Raw genomic sequence first — 23,517 nt, 5'->3', positions numbered from 1 at the left:
TACATCATGCGATAGGTGCAGTGCACTTTATCTCATTACAGAATCCAGCTGGTAAAGCTCTGCATTTTATACTGGTGCCGCCATCTTGTATCTGTGTATTGTTACATCATGTGATAGGAGCAGAGCACTTTATCTCATTACAGAATCCAGCTGGTAAAGCTCTGTATTTTATACTGGTGCCGCCATCTTGTAGCTGTGTATTGTTACATCATGTGATAGGAGCAGAGCACTTTATCTAATTACAGAATCCAGCTGGTAAAGCTCTGCATTTTATACTGGTGCCGCCATCTTGTAGCTGTGTATTGTTACATCATGTGATAGGAGCAGAGCACTTTATCTCATTACAGTATACCGCTGGTAAAGCTCTGTATTTTATACTGGTGCCGCCATCTTGTAGCTGTGTATTGTTACATCATGTGATAGGAGCAGAGCACTTTATCTCATTACAGTATACCGCTGGTAAAGCTCTGCATTTTATACTGGTGCCGCCATCTTGTAGCTGTGTATTGTTACATCATGTGACAGAAGCAGTGCACTTTATCTTATTACAGAACCCAACTGGTAAAGCTCTGTGTTTTATACTGGGTGCCGCCATCTTGTAACTGTGTATTGTTACATCATGTGATAGGAGCAGAGCACTTTATCTCATTACAGTATACCGCTGGTAAAGCTCTGCATTTTATACTGGTGCCGCCATCTTGTAGCTGTGTATTGTTACATCATGTGACAGAAGCAGTGCACTTTATCTTATTACAGAACCCAACTGGTAAAGCTCTGTGTTTTATACTGGTGCCGCCATCTTGTAGCTGCGTATTGTTACATCATGTGATAGGTGCAGTGCACTTTATCTCATTACAGAATCCAGCTGGTAAAGCTCTGCATTTTATACTGGGTGCTGCCATCTTGTAGCTGCGTATTGTTACATCATGTGATAGGAACAGAGCACTTTATCTCATTACAGAATCCAGCTGGTAAAGCTCTGCATTTTATACTGGTGCCGCCATCTTGTAGCGGTGTATTGTTACATCATGTGATAGGAGCAGTGCACTTTATCTCATTACAGAATCCAGCTGGTAAAGCTCTGCATTTTATACTGGTGCCGCCATCTTGTAGCGGTGTATTGTTACATCATGTGACAGGAGCAGTGCACTTTATCTCATTACAGAATCCAGCTGGTAAAGCTCTGTGTTATATACTGGTGCGCCATCTTGTACCTCACGTATTGTTACATCATGTGATAGGAACAGTGCACTTTATCTCATTACAGAATCCAGCTGGTAAAGCTCTGCATTTTATACTGGTGCCGCCATCTTGTAGCGGTGTATTGTTACATCATGTGATAGGAGCAGTGCACTTTATCTCATTACAGAATCCAGCTGGTAAAGCTCTGCATTTTATACTGGTGCCGCCATCTTGTAGCTGGGTATTGTTACATCATGTGACAGAAGCAGTGCACTTTATCTCATTACAGAATCCAGCTGGTAAAGCTCTGCATTTTATACTGGCGCCGCCATCTTGTAGCGGTGTATTGTTACATCATGTGACAGGAGCAGTGCACTTTATCTCATTACAGAATCCAGCTGGTAAAGCTCTGCATTTTATACTGGTGCCGCCATCTTGTAGCTGTGTATTGTTACATCTTGTGACAGGAGCAGTGCACTTTATCTCATTACAGAATCCAGCTGGTAAAGCTCTGCATTTTATACTGGTGCTGCCATCTTGTGTATTGTTACATCATGTGACAGAAGCAGTGCACTTTATCTCATTACAGTATCCAGCTGGTAAAGCTCTGCATTTTATACTGGTGCCGCCATCTTGTAGCGGTGTATTGTTACATCATGTGATAGGAGCAGAGCACTTTATCTCATTACAGAGTCCAGCTGGTAAAGCTCTGCATTTTATACTGGCGCCACCATCTTGTGTATTGTTACATCATGTGACAGGAGCAGTGCACTTTATCTCATTACAGAATCCAGCTGGTAAAGCTCTGCACTTTATACTGGTGCCACCATCTTGTATCTGTGTATTGTTACATCATGTGATAGGAGCAGTGCACTTTATCTCATTACAGAATCCAGCTGGTAAAGCTCTGCATTTTATACTGGTGCCGCCATCTTGTAGCTGTTTATTGTTACATCATGTGATAGGAGCAGTGCACTTTATCTCATTACAGAATCCAGCTGGTAAAGCTCTGCATTTTATACTGGTTCCGCCATCTTGTAGCGTATTATATCATATGACAGGAGCAGAGCACTTTATCTCATTACAGAATCCAGCTGGTAAAGCTCTGCATTTTATACTGGCGCCACCATCTTGTGTATTGTTACATCATGTGACAGGAAATAACAGATCTGGCCTTTTGACACCTTGCACTTTAGTTTAGTTCTCACAATAGAGAGTGGAAGTGTTACATTTTTGCACAGTTTAAAAGTTACATGACAAATATAAGCTCCAAGATGGCGGATCCCAGTGTGAAGATGCAGCTTCACCAATTGATAATTGTAAGTGGTTAATATAAGAGAACAACCTTGAAGAGAGCTACAGACACTTGAGGGAAAACACCAGCCGATACTCTAGTTGTACTCAGCAGTTTTATGTCCCTTAAATCAACCCGGGTTCCAGTGGCACCACCAAGTTTATACAGTAGGTTATAAACCCTAAGTGGCAGATAAGTAAGTGGGTAATTAGACACAACACAATTAGGGATGTTCGGATCCATAATGACAATAAGCAGCAGCTCGTACCCTTCAGATATTTTCATAGTCAGATTGATTCTTGTAAAAGAATCCCAATCTAAGATCTGGATTTGCACATCCCTAAATGGTGCGATGTCTGAGGAACCAACCAACCAGGCTGAGCTGCCTCAAGGGGCCCATGCAGACTACTTCTGTAACATTTTACTATTAGGCACAAATCATCAGCCACAGAGCACAGAGAACAAACTTTACTGTTCAACCCCTTCAGTAGGGTTTAAAAACAGGAGAAGAAACATATGTCTAAAAATAAAAAGCAATAATGAAACATTTTATATTTAAACTAAACTGCCCTTTAATTTAACACAAAAACTCTTTCAGCTGACCCGGAAACAAATTTGTGTGTGTGGAGTGGGGTGATCTGTACACATGGGACAGATACATGCAGGTGACATTCCCTTGTATACAGGACACATGCAGTATATCTCTATATCTCTATATCTATTATATATATACGTGTGTGTGTGTGTTATCTGTGTGGTATATATGATAGTGAAAATATTTATGTACAAGTATGCAGAGACCTCCATGGTGCTGCACTACACTACAGCATTCTGTTGAAAGAGTTCTCACCTCAATTGGATATTCATCCTCCATTCTTTGTTTGCTGTGGTTCTGCAAAGGTCCGGTCCCCTCTTCTCCCTCTATGTTTTCACTGTCCACAGGGGGTGGTGGTGACCGAGGACGGGCTCTATGCAGGGAAGGCGAAGCTCCTGGGTCTCCCTGAGTCCCTGGCTGGGGGGGCTCTCTCTCCACTAGTAGAGTGATGGTGGGGGAGGTGCTGGTAAGCAGGGCTACTGCCTGATCATGTCTGGCTTCTGTCATGTCTACCCCATTGATCTAAAAAATTGTGCAGAGTGTCAAAGCGGTCCACAGCCCAAAATTCCCCCCAGCAACTACAGAGGTATCACCTCTGAATATTCCCATCATCAAGTCCCCCTCTACCTCCTAAATTGGTGATCAACGAGGAACCATCATCTAATAACCACTGGTGCAACACACATCTCAAGAAACCGCCAGCAACTGCAGAGACATCAACTCTGAATATCCCCATTATCAAGTCTGCCTTAAACTTCCTAAATTAGTGATCACCGAGGAACCACCATCTAATAATCACTGGCGCAACACACATCTCAAGAAACCGCCAGCAACTCTGGGGAAATGATACAGTTAAACAGCGAGTGGTTCCAGGTGCAATAATGTTACTAAACACTAGTAACTTACTGATACGTATCTATATTGGTATATCTGACACCAAGCTAGCCATTAACCTGTTAACAGTCTTATTCAGTAATAAGGAATCTGCTTACCCCAAGGGGGAAAAAAAACAAAAACATAAATCCAAGTATGAATCTGTCCTCCTGGGACAACCACCTGAGCATACACTTGAAATAGATACAAAAGGGGATTGTAAATTTGGCACGTTTTGCAAAATCCTGAAGCTTCACTGTTCATTGTTCTATATATATATGTGTGTGTGTGTGTGTGTGTGTGTGTGTGCATTTATATATGTGTGTGTACGTGTATGTGTGTCTATATGTGTATATGGGTGTGTATGTGTGTATGAGTGTATGTATGTATATAAATGTGTACTTATGTGTGCGTATTTGTATGTGATCATGAAACTTTTATGACTAACTCGTTTTACCTCATAAGGAGGTATTTGTAAATAATGTGCGAACTGCGTAATCACCCGTTAGCAGGTTAATAGTACTTGTATATCAGATTAGTAAGCTGCTGGAGTCTACATGTGGTGCTCTCTCCAGCTGTCACGTATCTATGAATACATTTTCCCATTGACATCATCTAATGACAGTGCACACTAAAACCATGGCTGACAGACAGCTATAACACATTGATTCTCCTCTGCTATCCATGGAGTTAAGCCCTTGTAGAGTAGTCATGGGGGTAGCCTGGCACATCATTAGCAGTAAAGCCCTTGTAGAGTATTCATGGGGTTAGTCTGGCACATCGTTAGCAGTACAGCAGTAAAGCCCTTGCAGAGTATTCATGGGGTTAGCCTGGCAGATCGTTAGCAGTACAGCAGTGAAGCCCTTGTAGAGTAGTCATGGTGTTAGCCTGGTACATCGTTAGCAGTACAGCAGTGAAGCCCTTGTAGAGTAGTCATGGTGTTAGCCTGGTACATCGTTAGCAGTACAGCAGTAAAGCCCTTGCAGAGAAGTCATGGTGTTAGCCTGGCACATTGTTAGCAGTACAGCAGTAAAGTCCTTGTAGAGTAGTCATGGGGTTAGCCTGGCACATCGTTAGCAGTACAGCCCTTGTAGAGTAGTCATGGTGTTAGCCTGGCACATCGTTAGCAGTACAGCAGTAAAGTCCTTGTAGAGTAGTCATGAGGTTAGCCTGGCACATCGTTAGCAGTACAGCAGTAAAGTCCTTGTACAGTAGTCATGGGGTTAGCCTGGCACATCGTTAGCAGTACAGCCCTTGTAGAGTAGTCATAGTGTTAGCCTGGCACATAGTTAGCAGAACAGCCCTTGTAGAGTAGTCATGGGGTTAGCCTGGCACATCGCTAGCAGTAAAGCCCTTGAAAAGTAGTTATGGTGTTAGACTGGCACATCGTTAGCAGTAAAGCCCTTGTAGAGTAGTCATGGTGTTAGCCTGTCACATCGTTAGCAGTACAGCAGTAAAGTCCTTGTAGAGTAGTCATGGGGTTAGCCTGGCACATCGTTAGCAGTACAGCAGTCATAGTGTTAGCCTGGCACATCGCTAGCAGTACAGTAGTAAAGCCCTTGTAGAGTAGTCATGGTGTTAGTCTGGCACATCGTTAGCAGTACAGCAGTAAAGTCCTTGTAGAGTAGTCATGGGGTTAGCCTGGCACATCGTTAGCAGTACAGCCCTTGTAGAGTAGGCATGGTGTTAGCCTGGCACATTGTTAGCAGTACAGCCCTTGTAGAGTAGTCATGGTGTTAGCCTGTCACATCGTTAGCAGTACAGCAGTAAAGTCCTTGTAGAGTAGTCATGGGGTTAGCCTGTCACATCGTTAGCAGTACAGCAGTAAAGTCCTTGTAGAGTAGTCATGGGGTTAGCCTGGCACATCGTTAGCAGTACAGCCCTTGTAGAGTAGTCATAGTGTTAGCCTGGCACATAGTTAGCAGAACAGCCCTTGTAGAGTAGTCATGGGGTTAGCCTGGCACATCGTTAGCAGTAAAGCCCTTGTAGAGTAGGCATGGTGTTAGCCTGGCACATTGTTAGCAGTACAGCCCTTGTAGAGTAGTCATGGTGTTAGCCTGTCACATCGTTAGCAGTACAGCAGTAAAGCCCTTGTAGAGTAGCCATGGGGTTAGCCTGGCACATCGTTAAAAGTACAGCAGTAAAGCCCTTGTAGAGTAGTCATGGTGTTAGCATGGCACATCATTAGCAGTACAGCCCTTGTACAGTAGACATGGGGTTAGCCTGGCTCATTGTTAGCAGTACAGCGGTAAAGCCCTTGTAGAGTAGTCATGGTGTTAGCCTGGCACATCGTTAGCAGTACAGCAGTAAAGCCCTGGTTGAGTAGTCATGGGGTTAGCCTGGCACATCGTTAGCAGTACAGCCCTTGTAGAGTAGTCATGGTGCTAGCCTGGCACATCGTTAGCAGTACAGCAGTAAAGCCCTGGTTGAGTAGTCATGGGGTTAGCCTGGCACATTGTTAGCAGTAAAGCCCTTGTATAGTAGTCATGGTGTTAGCCTGGCAGATTGTTAGCAGTACAGCCCTTGTAGAGTAGTCATGGCGTTAGTCTGGCACATAGTTAGCAGTAAAGCCCTTGCAGAGTAGTCATGGTGTTAGCCTGGCACATTGTTAGCAGTACAGCAGTAAAGCCCTTATAGAGTAGTCATGGTGTTAGCCTGGCACATCGTTAGCAGTAAAGCCCTTGTATAGTAGTCATGGTGTTAGCCTGGCACATCGTTAGCAGTAAAGCCCTTGTAGAGTAGTCATGGTGTTAGCCTGGCATATCGTTAGCAGTACAGCCCTTGTAGAGTAGTCATGGTGTTAGCCTGGCACATCGTTAGCAGTAAAGCCCTTGTAGAGTAGTCATGGTGTTAGCCTGGCATATCGTTAGCAGTACAGCCCTTGTAGAGTAGTCATGGTGTTAGCCTGGCACATCGTTAGCAGTACAGCAGTAAAGCCCTGGTTGAGTAGTCATGGGGTTAGCCTGGCACATCATTAGCAGTAAAGCCCTTCTATAGTAGTCATGGTGTTAGCCTGGCACATCGTTAGCAGTAAAGCCCTTGTAGAGTAGTCATGGTGTTATAGCCTGGCATATCGTTAGCAGTACAGCCCTTGTAGAGTAGTCATGGTGTTAGCCTGGCACATCGTTAGCAGTACAGCTCTTGTAGAGTAGTCATGGTGTTATAGCCTGGCATATCGTTAGCAGTACAGCCCTTGTAGAGTAGTCATGGTGTTAGCCTTGCACATCGTTAGCAGTACAGCCCTTGTAGAGTTGTCATGGTGTTAGCCTGGCACATCGTTAGCAGTACAGCAGTAAAGCCCTTGGAGAGTAGTCATGGTGTTAGCCTGGCACATGGTTAGCAGTACAGCAGTAAAGCCCTTGTAGAGTAGTCATGGTGTTATCCTGGCATATTGTTAGCAGTACAGCCCTTGTATAGTAGTCATGGTGTTAGCCTGGCATATTGTTAGCAGTACAGCCCTTGTAGAGTAGTCATGGTGTTAGCCTGGCACATCGTTAGCAGTACAGCCCTTGTAGAGTAGTCATAGTGTTAGCCTGGCACATAGTTAGCAGAACAGCCCTTGTAGAGTAGTCATGGGGTTAGCCTGGCACATCGTTAGCAGTAAAGCCCTTGAAGAGTAGTCATGGTGTTAGACTGGCACATCGTTAGCAGTAAAGCCCTTGTAGAGTAGGCATGGTGTTAGCCTGGCACATTGTTAGCAGTACAGCCCTTGTAGAGTAGTCATGGTGTTAGCCTGTCACATCGTTAGCAGTACAGCAGTAAAGCCCTTGTAGAGTAGCCATGGGGTTAGCCTGGCACATCGTTAAAAGTACAGCAGTAAAGCCCTTGTAGAGTAGTCATGGTGTTAGCATGGCACATCATTAGCAGTACAGCCCTTGTACAGTAGACATGGGGTTAGCCTGGCTCATTGTTAGCAGTACAGCGGTAAAGCCCTTGTAGAGTAGTCATGGTGTTAGCCTGGCACATCGTTAGCAGTACAGCAGTAAAGCCCTGGTTGAGTAGTCATGGGGTTAGCCTGGCACATCGTTAGCAGTTCAGCCCTTGTAGAGTAGTCATGGTGCTAGCCTGGCACATCGTTAGCAGTACAGCAGTAAAGCCCTGGTTGAGTAGTCATGGGGTTAGCCTGGCACATTGTTAGCAGTAAAGCCCTTGTATAGTAGTCATGGTGTTAGCCTGGCAGATTGTTAGCAGTACAGCCCTTGTAGAGTAGTCATGGCGTTAGTCTGGCACATAGTTAGCAGTAAAGCCCTTGCAGAGTAGTCATGGTGTTAGCCTGGCACATTGTTAGCAGTACAGCAGTAAAGCCCTTATAGAGTAGTCATGGTGTTAGCCTGGCACATCGTTAGCAGTAAAGCCCTTGTATAGTAGTCATGGTGTTAGCCTGGCACATCGTTAGCAGTAAAGCCCTTGTAGAGTAGTCATGGTGTTAGCCTGGCATATCGTTAGCAGTACAGCCCTTGTAGAGTAGTCATGGTGTTAGCCTGGCACATCGTTAGCAGTAAAGCCCTTGTAGAGTAGTCATGGTGTTAGCCTGGCATATCGTTAGCAGTACAGCCCTTGTAGAGTAGTCATGGTGTTAGCCTGGCACATCGTTAGCAGTACAGCAGTAAAGCCCTGGTTGAGTAGTCATGGGGTTAGCCTGGCACATCATTAGCAGTAAAGCCCTTCTATAGTAGTCATGGTGTTAGCCTGGCACATCGTTAGCAGTAAAGCCCTTGTAGAGTAGTCATGGTGTTATAGCCTGGCATATCGTTAGCAGTACAGCCCTTGTAGAGTAGTCATGGTGTTAGCCTGGCACATCGTTAGCAGTACAGCTCTTGTAGAGTAGTCATGGTGTTATAGCCTGGCATATCGTTAGCAGTACAGCCCTTGTAGAGTAGTCATGGTGTTAGCCTTGCACATCGTTAGCAGTACAGCCCTTGTAGAGTTGTCATGGTGTTAGCCTGGCACATCGTTAGCAGTACAGCAGTAAAGCCCTTGGAGAGTAGTCATGGTGTTAGCCTGGCACATGGTTAGCAGTACAGCAGTAAAGCCCTTGTAGAGTAGTCATGGTGTTATCCTGGCATATTGTTAGCAGTACAGCCCTTGTATAGTAGTCATGGTGTTAGCCTGGCATATTGTTAGCAGTACAGCCCTTGTAGAGTAGTCATGGTGTTAGCCTGGAACATCGTTAGCAGTAAAGCCCTTTAAGAGTAGTCATGGTGTTAGCTTGGCACATCGTTAGCAGTAAAGCCCTTTAAGAGTAGTCATGGTGTTAGCCTGGCACATCGTTAGAAGTACAGCCCTTGTAGAGTAGTCATGGTGTTAGCCTGGAACATCGTTAGCAGTAAAGCCCTTGCAGAATAGTCATGGTGTTAGCCTGGCACATCGCTAGCAGTACAGCAGTAAAGCATTAAAGCCCTTGCAGAGCAGTCATGATGTTAGCCTGGCACATCGCTAGCAGTACAGCAGTAAAGCCCTTGGAGAGTAGTCATGGTGTTTGCCTGGCACATCGCTAGCAGTACAGCAGTCATGGTGTTAGCCTGGCACATCGCTAGCAGTACAGTAGTAAAGCCCTTGTAGAGTAGTCATGGTGTTAGCCTGGCACATCGCTAGCAGTACAGTAGTAAAGCCCTTGTAGAGTAGTCATGGTGTTAGCCTGGCACATCGCTAGCAGTACAGCAGTAAAGCCCTTGTAGAGTAGTCATGGTGTTAGCCTGGCACATCGCTAGCAGTACAGTAGTAAAGCCCTTGTAGAGTAGTCATGGTGTTAGCCTGGCACATCGTTAGCAGTACAGCAGTAAAGCCCTTGGAGAGTAGTCATGGTGTTAGCCTGGCACATCGCTAGCAGTACAGTAGTAAAGCCCTTGTAGAGTAGTCATGGTGTTAGCCTGGCACATCGCTAGCAGTACAGCAGTCATGGTGTTAGCCTGGCACATCGTTAGCAGTACAGCAGTAAAGCCCTGGTTGAGTAGTCATGGGTTTAGCCTGGCACATCATTACCAGTAAAGCCCTTCTATAGTAGTCATGGTGTTAGCCTGGCACATCGTTAGCAGTAAAGCCCTTGTAGAGTAGTCATGGTGTTATAGCCTGGCATATCGTTAGCAGTACAGCCCTTGTAGAGTAGTCATGGTGTTAGCCTTGCACATCGTTAGCAGTACAGCCCTTGTAGAGTAGTCATGGTGTTAGTCTGGCACATCGTTAGCAGTACAGCAGTAAAGCCCTTGTAGAGTAGTCATGGTGTTAGCCTGGCACATCGTTAGCAGTACAGCAGTAAAGCCCTGGTTGAGTAGTCATGGTGTTAGCCTTGCACATGGTTAGCAGTACAGCCCTGGTAGAGTAGTCATGATGTTAGCCTGGCACATCGTTAGCAGTACAGCAGTAAAGCCCTTGGAGAGTAGTCATGGTGTTAGCCTGGCACATGGTTAGCAGTACAGCAGTAAAGCCCTTGTAGAGTAGTCATGGTGTTAGCTTGGCACATCGTTAGCAGTAAAGCCCTTTAAGAGTAGTCATGGTGTTAGCTTGGCACATCGTTAGCAGTAAAGCCCTTTAAGAGTAGTCATGGTGTTAGCCTGGCACATCGTTAGCAGTAAAGCCCTTTAAGAGTAGTCATGGTGTTAGCTTGGCACATCGTTAGCAGAACAGCCCTTGTAGAGTAGTCTTGGTGTTAGCCTGGCACATCGTTAGCAGTACAGCAGTAAAGCCCTGGTTGAGTAGTCATGGTGTTAGCCTTGCACATCGTTAGCAGTACAGCCCTTGTAGAATAGTCATGATGTTAGCCTGGCACATCGTTAGCAGTACAGCCCTTGTAGAGTAGTCATGGTGTTAGCCTGGCACATCGTTAGCAGTACAGCAGTAAAGTCCTTGTAGAGTAGTCATGAGGTTAGCCTGGCACATCGTTAGCAGTACAGCAGTAAAGTCCTTGTAGAGTAGTCATGGGGTTAGCCTGGCACATCGTTAGCAGTACAGCCCTTGTAGAGTAGTCATAGTGTTAGCCTGGCACATAGTTAGCAGAACAGCCCTTGTAGAGTAGTCATGGTGTTAGCCTGGCACATCGTTAGCAGTAAAGCCCTTGCAGAGTAGTCATATTGTTAGCCTGGCACATCGTTAGCAGAACAGCCCTTGTAGAGTAGTCATGGTGTTAGCCTGGCACATTGTTAGCAGTACAGCAGTAAAGTCCTTGTAGAGTAGTCATGAGGTTAGCCTGGCACATCGTTAGCAGTACAGCAGTAAAGCCCTTGTAGAGTAGTCATGGGGTTAGCTTGGCACATCGTTAGCAGTACAGCCCTTGTAGAGTAGTCATGGTGTTAGCCTGGCACATTGTTAGCAGTACAGCAGTAAAGTCCTTGTAGAGTAGTCATGAGGTTAGCCTGGCACATCGTTAGCAGTACAGCAGTAAAGTCCTTGTAGAGTAGTCATGGGGTTAGCCTGGCACATCGTTAGCAGTACAGCCCTTGTAGAGTAGTCATAGTGTTAGCCTGGCACATAGTTAGCAGAACAGCCCTTGTAGAGTAGTCATGGGGTTAGCCTGGCACATCGTTAGCAGTAAAGCCCTTGAAAAGTAGTTATGGTGTTAGACTGGCACATCGTTAGCAGTAAAGCCCTTGTAGAGTAGTCATGGTGTTAGCCTGTCACATCGTTAGCAGTACAGCAGTAAAGTCCTTGTAGAGTAGTCATGGGGTTAGCCTGGCACATCGTTAGCAGTACAGCAGTAAAGTCCTTGTAGAGTAGTCATGGGGTTAGCCTGGCACATCGTTAGCAGTACAGCCCTTGTAGAGTAGGCATGGTGTTAGCCTGGCACATTGTTAGCAGTACAGCCCTTGTAGAGTAGTCATGGTGTTAGCCTGTCACATCGTTAGCAGTACAGCAGTAAAGTCCTTGTAGAGTAGTCATGGGGTTAGCCTGGCACATCGTTAGCAGTACAGCAGTAAAGTCCTTGTAGAGTAGTCATGGGGTTAGCCTGGCACATCGTTAGCAGTACAGCCCTTGTAGAGTAGTCATAGTGTTAGCCTGGCACATAGTTAGCAGAACAGCCCTTGTAGAGTAGTCATGGGGTTAGCCTGGCACATCGTTAGCAGTAAAGCCCTTGAAGAGTAGTCATGGTGTTAGACTGGCACATCGTTAGCAGTAAAGCCCTTGTAGAGTAGGCATGGTGTTAGCCTGGCACATTGTTAGCAGTACAGCCCTTGTAGAGTAGTCATGGTGTTAGCCTGTCACATCGTTAGCAGTACAGCAGTAAAGCCCTTGTAGAGTAGCCATGGGGTTAGCCTGGCACATCGTTAAAAGTACAGCAGTAAAGCCCTTGTAGAGTAGTCATGGTGTTAGCATGGCACATCATTAGCAGTACAGCCCTTGTACAGTAGACATGGGGTTAGCCTGGCTCATTGTTAGCAGTACAGCGGTAAAGCCCTTGTAGAGTAGTCATGGTGTTAGCCTGGCACATCGTTAGCAGTACAGCAGTAAAGCCATGGTTGAGTAGTCATGGGGTTAGCCTGGCATATCGTTAGCAGTACAGCCCTTGTAGAGTAGTCATGGTGTTAGCCTGGCACATAGTTAGCAGTACAGCAGTAAAGCCCTGGTTGAGTAGTCATGGTGTTAGCCTGGCACATCGTTAGCAGTACAGCAGTAAAGCCCTTTTAGAGTAGTCATGGTGTTAGCCTGGCACATCGTTAGCAGTTCAGCCCTTGTAGAGTAGTCATGGTGCTAGCCTGGCACATCGTTAGCAGTACAGCAGTAAAGCCCTTTTAGGGTAGTCATGGTGTTAGCCTGGCACATCGTTAGCAGTTCAGCCCTTGTAGAGTAGTCATGGTGTTAGCCTGGCACATCGTTAGCAGTACAGCAGTAAAGCCCTGGTTGAGTAGTCATGGGGTTAGCCTGGCACATTGTTAGCAGTAAAGCCCTTGTATAGTAGTCATGGTGTTAGCCTGGCAGATTGTTAGCAGTACAGCCCTTGTAGAGTAGTCATGGCGTTAGTCTGGCACATAGTTAGCAGTAAAGCCCTTGCAGAGTAGTCATGGTGTTAGCCTGGCACATCGTTAGCAGTACAGCAGTAAAGCCCTTATAGAGTAGTCATGGTGTTAGCCTGGCACATCGTTAGCAGTAAAGCCCTTGTATAGTAGTCATGGTGTTAGCCTGGCACATCGTTAGCAGTAAAGCCCTTGTAGAGTAGTCATGGTGTTAGCCTGGCATATCGTTAGCAGTACAGCCCTTGTAGAGTAGTCATGGTGTTAGCCTGGCACATCGTTAGCAGTACAGCAGTAAAGCCCTGGTTGAGTAGTCATGGGGTTAGCCTGGCACATCATTAGCAGTAAAGCCCTTCTATAGTAGTCATGGTGTTAGCCTGGCACATCGTTAACAGTAAAGCCCTTGTAGAGTAGTCATGGTGTTATAGCCTGGCATATCGTTAGCAGTACAGCCCTTGTAGAGTAGTCATGGTGTTAGCCTGGCACATCGTTAGCAGTACAGCTCTTGTAGAGTAGTCATGGTGTTATAGCCTAGCATATCGTTAGCAGTACAGCCCTTGTAGAGTAGTCATGGTGTTAGCCTTGCACATCGTTAGCAGTACAGCCCTTGTAGAGTTGTCATGGTGTTAGCCTGGCACATTGTTAGCAGTACAGCAGTAAAGCCCTTGGAGAGTAGTCATGGTGTTAGCCTGGCACATGGTTAGCAGTACAGCAGTAAAGCCCTTGTAGAGTAGTCATGGTGTTAGCCTGGCATATTGTTAGCAGTACAGCCCTTGTAGAGTAGTCATGGTGTTAGCCTGGAACATCGTTAGCAGTAAAGCCCTTTAAGAGTAGTCATGGTGTTAGCTTGGCACATCGTTAGCAGTAAAGCCCTTTAAGAGTAGTCATGGTGTTAGCCTGGAACATCGTTAGCAGTAAAGCCCTTGCAGAATAGTCATGGTGTTAGCCCGGCACATCGCTAGCAGTACAGCAGTAAAGCATTAAAGCCCTTGCAGAGCAGTCATGATGTTAGCCTGGCACATCGCTAGCAGTACAGCAGTAAAGCCCTTGGAGAGTAGTCATGGTGTTAGCCTGGCACATCGCTAGCAGTACAGTAGTAAAGCCCTTGTAGAGTAGTCATGGTGTTAGCCTGGCACATCGCTAGCAGTACAGCAGTCATGGTGTTAGCCTGGCACATCGTTAGCAGTACAGCAGTAAAGCCCTTGTAGAGTAGTCATGGTGTTAGCCTGACACATCGTTAGCAGTACAGCAGTAAAACCCTGGTTGAGTAGTCATGGGTTTAGCCTGGCACATCATTACCAGTAAAGCCCTTCTATAGTAGTCATGGTGTTAGCCTGGCACATCGTTAACAGTAAAGCCCTTGTAGAGTAGTCATGGTGTTAGCCTGGCACATCGTTAGCAGTAAAGCCCTTGTAGAGTAGTCATGGTGTTATAGCCTGGCATATCGTTAGCAGTACAGCCCTTGTAGAGTAGTCATGGTGTTAGCCTTGCACATCGTTAGCAGTACAGCCCTTGTAGAGTAGTCATGGTGTTAGTCTGGCACATCGTTAGCAGTACAGCAGTAAAGCCCTTGTAGAGTAGTCATGGTGTTAGCCTGGCACATCGTTAGCAGTACAGCAGTAAAGCCCTGGTTGAGTAGTCATGGTGTTAGCCTTGCACATGGTTAGCAGTACAGCCCTTGTAGAGTAGTCATGATGTTAGCCTGGCACATCATTAGCAGTACAGCAGTAAAGCCCTTAGAGAGTAGTCATGGTGTTAGCCTGGCACATGGTTAGCAGTACAGCAGTAAAGCCCTTGTAGAGTAGTCATGGTGTTAGCTTGGCACATCGTTAGCAGTAAAGCCCTTTAAGAGTAGTCATGGTGTTAGCTTGGCACATCGTTAGCAGTAAAGCCCTTTAAGAGTAGTCATGGTGTTAGCCTGGCACATCGTTAGCAGTACAGCAGTAAAGCCCTTGTAGAGTAGTCATGGTGTTAGCCTGGCACATCGTTAGCAGTACAGCAGTAAAGCCCTGGTTGAGTAGTCATGGGGTTAGCCTGGCACATCATTAGCAGTAAAGCCCTTGTAGAGTAGTCATGGTGTTAGCCTGGCACATCGTTAGCAGAACAGCCCTTGTAGAGTAGTCTTGGTGTTAGCCTGGCACATCGTTAGCAGTACAGCAGTAAAGCCCTTGTAGAGTAGTCATGGTGTTAGCCTGGCACATCGTTAGCAGTACAGCAGTAAAGCCCTGGTTGAGTAGTCATGGGGTTAGCCTGGCACATCATTAGCAGTAAAGCCCTTGTAGAGTAGTCATGGTGTTAGCCTGGCACATCGTTAGCAGAACAGCCCTTGTAGAGTAGTCTTGGTGTTAGCCTGGCACATCGTTAGCAGTACAGCAGTAAAGCCCTGGTTGAGTAGTCATGGTGTTAGCCTTGCACATCGTTAGCAGTACAGCCCTTGTAGAATAGTCATGATGTTAGCCTGGCACATCGTTAGCAGTACAGCAGTAAAGCCCTTGGAGAGTAGTCATGGTGTTAGCCTGGCACATGGTTAGCAGTACAGCAGTAAAGCCCTTGTAGAGTAGTCATGGTGTTAGCTTGGCACATCGTTAGCAGTAAAGCCCTTTAAGAGTAGTCATGGTGTTAGCCTGGCACATCGTTAGCAGTACAGCCCTTGTAGAGTAGTCTTGGTGTTAGCCTGGCACATCGTTAGCAGTACAGCAGTAAAGCCCTGGTTGAGTAGTCATGGGTTTAGCCTGGCACATCGTTAGCAGTAAAGCCCTTGTAGAGTAGTCATGGTGTTAGCCTGGCACATCGTTAGCAGTACAGCAGTAAAGCCCTTGTAGAGTAGTCATGGTGTTAGCCTGGCACATCGTTAGCAGTACAGCAGTAAAGCCCTGGTTGAGTAGTCATGGGGTTAGCCTGGCACATCATTAGCAGTAAAGCCCTTGTAGAGTAGTCATGGTGTTAGCCTGGCACATCGTTAGCAGAACAGCCCTTGTAGAGTAGTCTTGGTGTTAGCCTGGCACATCGTTAGCAGTACAGCAGTAAAGCCCTGGTTGAGTAGTCATGGGTTTAGCCTGGCACATCGTTAGCAGTAAAGCCCTTGTAGAGTAGTCATGGGGTTAGCCTGGCACATCGTTAGCAGTACAGCAGTAAAGCCCTTGTAGAGTAGTCATGGTGTTAGCCTGGCACATCGTTAGCAGTACAGCAGTAAAGCCCTGGTTGAGTAGTCATGGGGTTAGCCTGGCACATCATTAGCAGTAAAGCCCTTGTAGAGTAGTCATGGTGTTAGCCTGGCACATCGTTAGCAGAACAGCCCTTGTAGAGTAGTCTTGGTGTTAGCCTGGCTCATCGTTAGCAGTACAGCAGTAAAGCCCTGGTTGAGTAGTCATGGTGTTAGCCTTGCACATCGTTAGCAGTACAGCCCTTGTAGAGTAGTCATGATGTTAGCCTGGCACATCGTTAGCAGTACAGCAGTAAAGCCCTTGGAGAGTAGTCATGGTGTTAGCCTGGCACATGGTTAGCAGTACAGCAGTAAAGCCCTTGTAGAGTAGTCATGGTGTTAGCTTGGCACATCGTTAGCAGTAAAGCCCTTTAAGAGTAGTCATGGTGTTAGCCTGGCACATCGTTAGAAGTACAGCCCTTGTAGAGTAGTCATGGTGTTAGCCTGGCACATCGTTAGCAGTACAGCAGTAAAGCCCTTGTAGAGTAGTCATGGTGTTAGCCTGGCACATCGTTAGCAGTACAGCAGTAAAGCCCTGGTTGAGTAGTCATGGGGTTAGCCTGGCACATCGTTAGCAGTAAAGCCCTTGTAGAGTAGTCATGGTGTTAGCCTGGCACATCGTTAGCAGTACAGCCCTTGTAGAGTAGTCTTGGTGTTAGCCTGGCACATCGTTAGCAGTACAGCAGTAAAGCCCTGGTTGAGTAGTCATGGGTTTAGCCTGGCACATCGTTAGCAGTAAAGCCCTTGTAGAGTAGTCATGGTGTTAGCCTGGCACATCATTAGCAGTACAGCAGTAAAGCCCTTGTAGAGTAGTCATGGTGTTAGCCTGGCACATCGTTAGCAGTACAGCCCTTGTAGAGTAGTCATGGTGTTAGCCTGCCATCGTTGGCAGTACAGTTTGTGACCGGCAGAGAAACAAGATCATTCATATTAATGGTTCACATAAGTTTGGTCCAGCAGTATAGAGTAGACAGAAGCCAGCACTGACGAGGCAGTATCGACTCTTACCATTGGCCGTTGCGAGAGTTACTCAGGGTATCAGAGAGACAGCAGAAAGGAAAGATCTCTACCACTAAAAAGAGAGCCGGTGAGCCAGAGAAGGGAGCATGGCAGGAGCACGAAGGAAAAAGGGGACAAAGGTGACTGGACATGATGACCAAAAACTCACCGGCATGGAGGGAAATCTCACAAAACCCTTAGGGCATTTTATTAACATTATACTGTAATTTAAAGGGTTATGAAACCCCAAAAATGTTCTTGTGATTCAGACAGAACATAAAATGCCCTTTGATTATATTTGTTATTCTTTGTTGAAGAGATACCTAGGTAGGTGTCTGGCAGGTAATAGTGCTGCCATGTAGTGCTCTTCCAAATGGATAACGTTCTTGTAAAACTTCTGCAATATAGTGCTCCACACATGTACACGCTCCTAAAGTTTACCTCCCTACATTTTAATAAAAGATACCAAGAGAACAAAGAAAATTTAATAATAGAAGTAAATTAGAAAGTTGTTTAAAATCGCTGGTCTATCTAAATCATGAAAGAAAAATTTTGGGTTTCATGTTCCTCTTAGTGTCCCACCTTAAAATCCACAACTCTCAAGCTAAAATTTGCTTTTCTAGAATTCACATTATTGATGAGATTTGTTATATCATCTCACCACAGCGGAGAGAGCTTTAGATCATCTCACCACAGCGGAGAGAGCTTTAGATCATCTCACCACAGCGGAGAGAGCTTTAGATCATCTCACCACAGCGGAGAGAGCTTTAGATCATCTCACCACAGCTGAGAGAGCTTTAGATCATCTCACCACAGCGGAGAGAGCTTTAGATCATCTCACCACAGCGGAGAGAGCTTTAGATCATCTCACCACAGCGGAGAGAGCTTTAGATCATCTCACCACAGCGGAGAGAGCTTTAGATCATCTCACCACAGCGGAGAGAGCTTTAGATCATCTCACCACAGCGGAGAGAGCTTTAGATCATCTCACCACAGCGGAGAGAGCTTTAGATCATCTCACCACAGCGGAGAGAGCTTTAGATCATCTCACCACAGCGGAGAGAGCTTTAGATCATCTCACCACAGCGGAGAGAGCTTTAGATCATCTCACCACAGCGGAGAGAGCTTTAGATCATCTCACCACAGCGGAGAGAGCTTTAGATCATCTCCCCACAGCGGAGAGCTTTAGATCATCTCCCCACAGCGGAGAGCTTTAGATCATCTCACTACAGAGGAGAGTTTTATATTATCTCACTACAGCAGAGAGCTTTATATTATCTCACTACAGCGGAGAGGTTTAGATTATCTCACTACAGCGGAGAGGTTTAGATTATCTCACTACAGCGGAGAGGTTTAGATTATCTCACTACAGCGGAGAGCTTTATATTATCTCACCACAGCAGAGAGCTTTATATTATCTCACCACAGCGGAGAGGTTTAGATCATCTCACCACAGCGGAGAGGTTTAGATCATCTCACCACAGCGGAGAGCTTTAGATCATCTCAGCACTGCGGAAAGCTTTAGATCATCTCAGCACTGCGGAAAGCTTTAGATCATCTCACTACAGCGGAGAGCTTTATATTATCTCACTACAGCGGAAAGATTTAGATCATCTCACCACAGCAGAGAGCTTTAGATTATCTCACTACAGCGGAGAGGTTTAGATTATCACACAACAGCGGAGAGCTTTATATTATCTCACTACAGTGGAGAGCTTTATATTATCTCACTACAGCGGAGAGCTTTATATTATCTCACTACAGCGGAGAGCTATATATTATCTCACTACAACGGAGAGGTTTAGATTATCTCACCACAGCGGAGAGCTTTATATTATCTCACTACAGCGGAGAGCTTTATATTATCTCACTACAGCGGAGAGCTTTATATTATCTCACTACAGCGGAGAGGTTTATATTATCTCACTACAGCGGAGAGCTTTATATTATCTCCCTACAGCGGAGAGCTTTATATTATCTCACTACAGCGGAGAGCTTTATATTATCTCACTACAGCGGAGAGCTTTATATTATCTCACTACAGCGGAGAGCTTTATATTATCTCACTACAACGGAGAGGTTTAGATTATCTCACCACAGCGGAGAGCTTTATATTATCTCACCACAGCGGAGAGCTTTATATTATCTCACCACAGCGGAGAGCTTTAGATCATCTCACCACAGCGGAGAGCTTTAGATCATCTCAGCACTGCGGAAAGCTTTAGATCATCTCAGCACTGCGGAAAGCTTTAGATCATCTCACTACAGCGGAGAGCTTTATATTATCTCACTACAGCGGAAAGATTTAGATCATCTCACCACAGCAGAGAGCTTTAGATTATCTCACTACAGCGGAGAGGTTTAGATTATCACACAACAGCGGAGAGCTTTATATTATCTCACTACAGTGGAGAGCTTTATATTATCTCACTACAGCGGAGAGCTTTATATTATCTCACTACAGCGGAGAGCTATATATTATCTCACTACAACGGAGAGGTTTAGATTATCTCACCACAGCGGAGAGCTTTATATTATCTCACTACAGCGGAGAGCTTTATATTATCTCACTACAGCGGAGAGCTTTATATTATCTCACTACAGCGGAGAGCTTTATATTATCTCACTACAGCGGAGAGCTTTATATTATCTCACCACAGCGGAGAGGTTTAGATTATCTCACCACAGCGGAGAGGTTTAGATTATCTCACCACAGCGGAGAGGTTTAGATTATCTCACCACAGCGGAGAGGTTTAGATTATCTCACCACAGCAGAGAGCTTTAGATTATCTCACCACAGCGGAGAGGTTTAGATTATCTCACCACAGCGGAGAGCTTTAGATTATCTCACCACAGCGGAGAGGTTTAGATTATCTCACCACAGAGGAGAGCTTTAGAACATCATGCCCTAAATGAAGAGTAAAATGGGAAGGCAGGAAATAATAATATTCTAAGATATTATGAAAAACAAATGATGGAGGTAAAAAGGATCAGGGGAGAGGATGATGGGAGCAGAACACTTAGCATTTAGAAAATAAATAATAAAATATTAGAAGCCAGCGACAACCACAATACATCAAGTCTACTGTAAGTCCACAATGTTCTTCTTATTACAACAAAGGACAAAAGAGAACCCAGGGAGCCCATGTTGTAGTAACTTAAATCTCTCCTGGAGACAAATAATTGTACAGATAGCAGCAGGCAGTGCAGATGGAACATAGAAAAGACATCAGTACTTACAGAGATGACCTTGTCCCCTACACAAAGGGCCCCGTCCCGGTGTGCTGCGCCGCCCTCTGCTATACGAGAGATGAAGATTCCCTACAAGAGGACAAACAGAGGTCATAAGGTCTGAGGCACAAGGGCCGCACAACCTTGTATATGGTAATAGTTGCAGAAATAAGGAGCTTCTCAATACAGTCATTGAAGCCCCAATCAGACAAAAATCCCAACTGTTTCAGTAAAGTAAAATGCATTGTTATTTTTATGACTTATTTTGTCTAATATTCTAGAGCAGCACTCCTCTGGTCATAGAAAAGGTGATCGGATAAACATACTTAAAAGGAATATGAAACCCAAAATAATTCATTTTTAAAACCGTTTTCAATAAACTTCTATTATCAGATTTACTTTGTTCTTACTATATTCTTTGTTGAAGAGATATCTAGATAGGCAGCGCGCACATTTCTGGACAGTACATGACAGGAAACACTGCTGCCATTGTACTTCTAAAACTGCCGCCATATATATCTCTAGTCACGTACACACTCCTACCCCTTCCTACCTGCTTTTCAACAAAGGATAGCAAGAGAGCAAAGTACATTTGATAATAGAAGTAAATGTTACTCTATCTGAACCATGAAAGAAATGTTTTTAGTCCCTTTGTAGTGATACCTTCAAACTCCAAATCATTGCAATGCAGCACTTAGTCATATGAAACCTAAATGTTTTCTTTCGTGATTCAGATAGAGCATAGAATTTTAAAAAACTTTCCAATTTACTTATATCATCTGATTTGCTTTGTTCTCTTGGTATCCTTTGTTACAAAGCACACCTAGGTAGGCTCAGGAGCTGGGAACTAGCTGCCAAATGGTGGCTGAACATATACACCTCTTTTCATTGGCTTACTGATGTTTAGCTAGATCCCAGTAATGCACTGCTGCTCCTTCAATAAAGGATATCAAGAGAATGAAGCAGCATTGATAATAAAAGTACATTGGAAAGATAAATTATGCTCACCTAATAATTTTCTTTTCTTCAGATGGAGAGAGTCCACAGCTGCATTCATTACTTTTGGGAAATACAGAACCTGGCCACCAGGAGGAGGCAAAGACACCCCAGCCAAAAGGCTTAAATACTCCTCCCACTTCCCTCATCCCCCAGTCATTCTGCCGAGGAACAAGGAACAGTAGGAGAAATATCAGGGTGAAAAGGGGTGCCAGAAGAACAAAAAATTACAGCCGCCTCATAGCTTTTCAGCCAAAAGGAAAGAGAAGTCGCCGTAGCCTTTTGACCCCTACGCTTTCCAGAATAGACAACAAACAAAGAAGATGTTTGACCAAAATCTTTGGTTGCCTGCAAATAAAATTTCAAAGCACGAACCACGTCCAAGTTGTGCAACAGACATTCCTTCTTACAAGAAGGATTAGGACACAGAGAAGGAACAACAATTTCCTGATTGATATTCCTGTTAGTAACAATTTTAGGTAGGAACCCAGGCTTGGTACGCAAAAACACCTTATCAGCATGGAACACAAGATAAGGAGAGTCACATTGTAATGCAGATAGTTCAGAAACTCTTCGAGCTGAAGAGATAGCAACTAGGAACAAAACTTTCCAAGATAAAAGCTTAATATCTATGGAATGCATGGGTTCAAACGGAACCCCCTGAAGAACTCTAAGAACTAAATTTAGACTCCATGGCGGAGCAACAGGTTTAAACACAGGCTTAATTCTAACTAAAGCCTGACAAAAAGCCCGAACGTCTGGAACATCTGCCAGACACTTGTGCAACAATATAGTCAGAGCAGATATCTGTCCCTTTAGGGAACTAGCTGACAATCCTTTCTCCAATCCCTCTTGGAGAAAAGACAAAATCCTAGGAATCCTGATTTTACTCCAGGAGAAGCCTTTGGATTCGCACCAAAAAAGATATTTACGCCATATCTTATGATAGATTTTCCTGGTAATAGGCTATTCGAGTCTGAATCAAGGTATTTATGACTGACTCAGAGAAACCCTGCTTTGATAGAATCAAGCGTTCAATCTCCAAGCAGTCAGTTGCAGAGAAATTAGATTTGGATGCTTGAATGGACCCTGAATCAGAAGGTCCTGTCTCAATGGCAGAGACCATGGTGGAAGGGATGACATGTCCACCAGGTCTGCATACCAAGTCCTGCGTGGTCACGCAGGCGCTATCAAAATCACTGATGCTCTCTCCTGTTTGATTCTGGCAATCAGACGTGGAAGGAGAGGGAAAGGTGGAAACACATAAGCCAGGTTGAACGACCAGGGTACTGCTAGAGCATCTATCAGTACAGCCTGAGGATCCTTTGACCTGGAGCCGTAACGAGGAAGTTTGGCGTTCTGACGAGACGCCATCAGATCCAATTCTGGTGTGCCCCATAGCCGAACCAACTGAGCAAACACCTCCGGATGGAGTTCCCACTCCCCCGGATGAAAAGTCTGACGACTTAGAAAATCCCATCGGAATATCCTTGAGACCTCTATCATCGCTAAGGAACTCTGATGATTGATATAAGCCACAGTCGTGATGTTGTCCAACTGAAACTTGATGAATCTGGCTGAAGCCAGCTGAGGCCATGCCTGGAGAGCATTGAATATCGCTCTTAATTCCAGAATATTTATCGTAGGAGAGCCTCCTCCCGAGTCCACAAACCCTGAGCTTTCAGGGAATTCCAGACTGCACCCCAGCCCAGAAGCACATTCCCTGAAAGCTCAGGGTTTGTGGACTCGGGAGGAGGCTGCGGAAACACATTCCCAAGGACAGATGATCCTGTGACAACCACCAAAGAAGAGAGTCTCTGGTCTCTTGATCCAGATTTATCTGAGGAGATAAATCCGCATAATCCCCATTCCACTGATTGAGCATACATAGTTGCAGTGGTCTGAGATGCAAGCGAGCAAACGGAACTATGTCCATTGCCGCTACCATTAGACCGATTACCTCCATACACTGAGCCACTGACGGCTGAGGAATGGAGTGAAGAACTCGGCAGGTGGACAAAATCTTTGATTTTCTGACCTCCGTCAGAAATATTTTCATGTCCACTGAGTCTATCAGAGTCCCTAGAAATGAAACTCTTGTGAGGGGGGAAAGAGAACTCTTTTGTACGTTAACCTTCCACCCGTGAGATCTTAGAAAGGACAACACTAAGTCCGTGTGAGATTTGGCTAGTTGTAAGGACGA

General features: G+C 45.3%; 1 protein-coding gene across 1 annotated transcript in view; it reads right to left on the bottom strand.

Moving 5' to 3' along the window:
• Positions 1-23,517, bottom strand: part of SCRIB (scribble planar cell polarity protein) — a 746,390-nt gene that overhangs the window by 397,902 nt on the left and 324,971 nt on the right. Inside the window, exons 21-22 of the mRNA XM_053715486.1 lie at positions 20,328-20,408; positions 3,327-3,593 (exon numbers count right to left, since the gene is read on the bottom strand). Coding sequence (XP_053571461.1) covers positions 3,327-3,593; positions 20,328-20,408 — 348 coding nt within the window. The remainder of the gene's footprint in view (positions 1-3,326; positions 3,594-20,327; positions 20,409-23,517) is intronic.

The sequence above is a fragment of the Bombina bombina genome, chromosome 5, assembly GCF_027579735.1.
Source record: "Bombina bombina isolate aBomBom1 chromosome 5, aBomBom1.pri, whole genome shotgun sequence".
NCBI lineage: Eukaryota > Metazoa > Chordata > Amphibia > Anura > Bombinatoridae > Bombina > Bombina bombina.
Note: the sequence above shows the minus strand (reverse complement) of the source record. Positions and strands in the feature narration are given on the sequence as shown.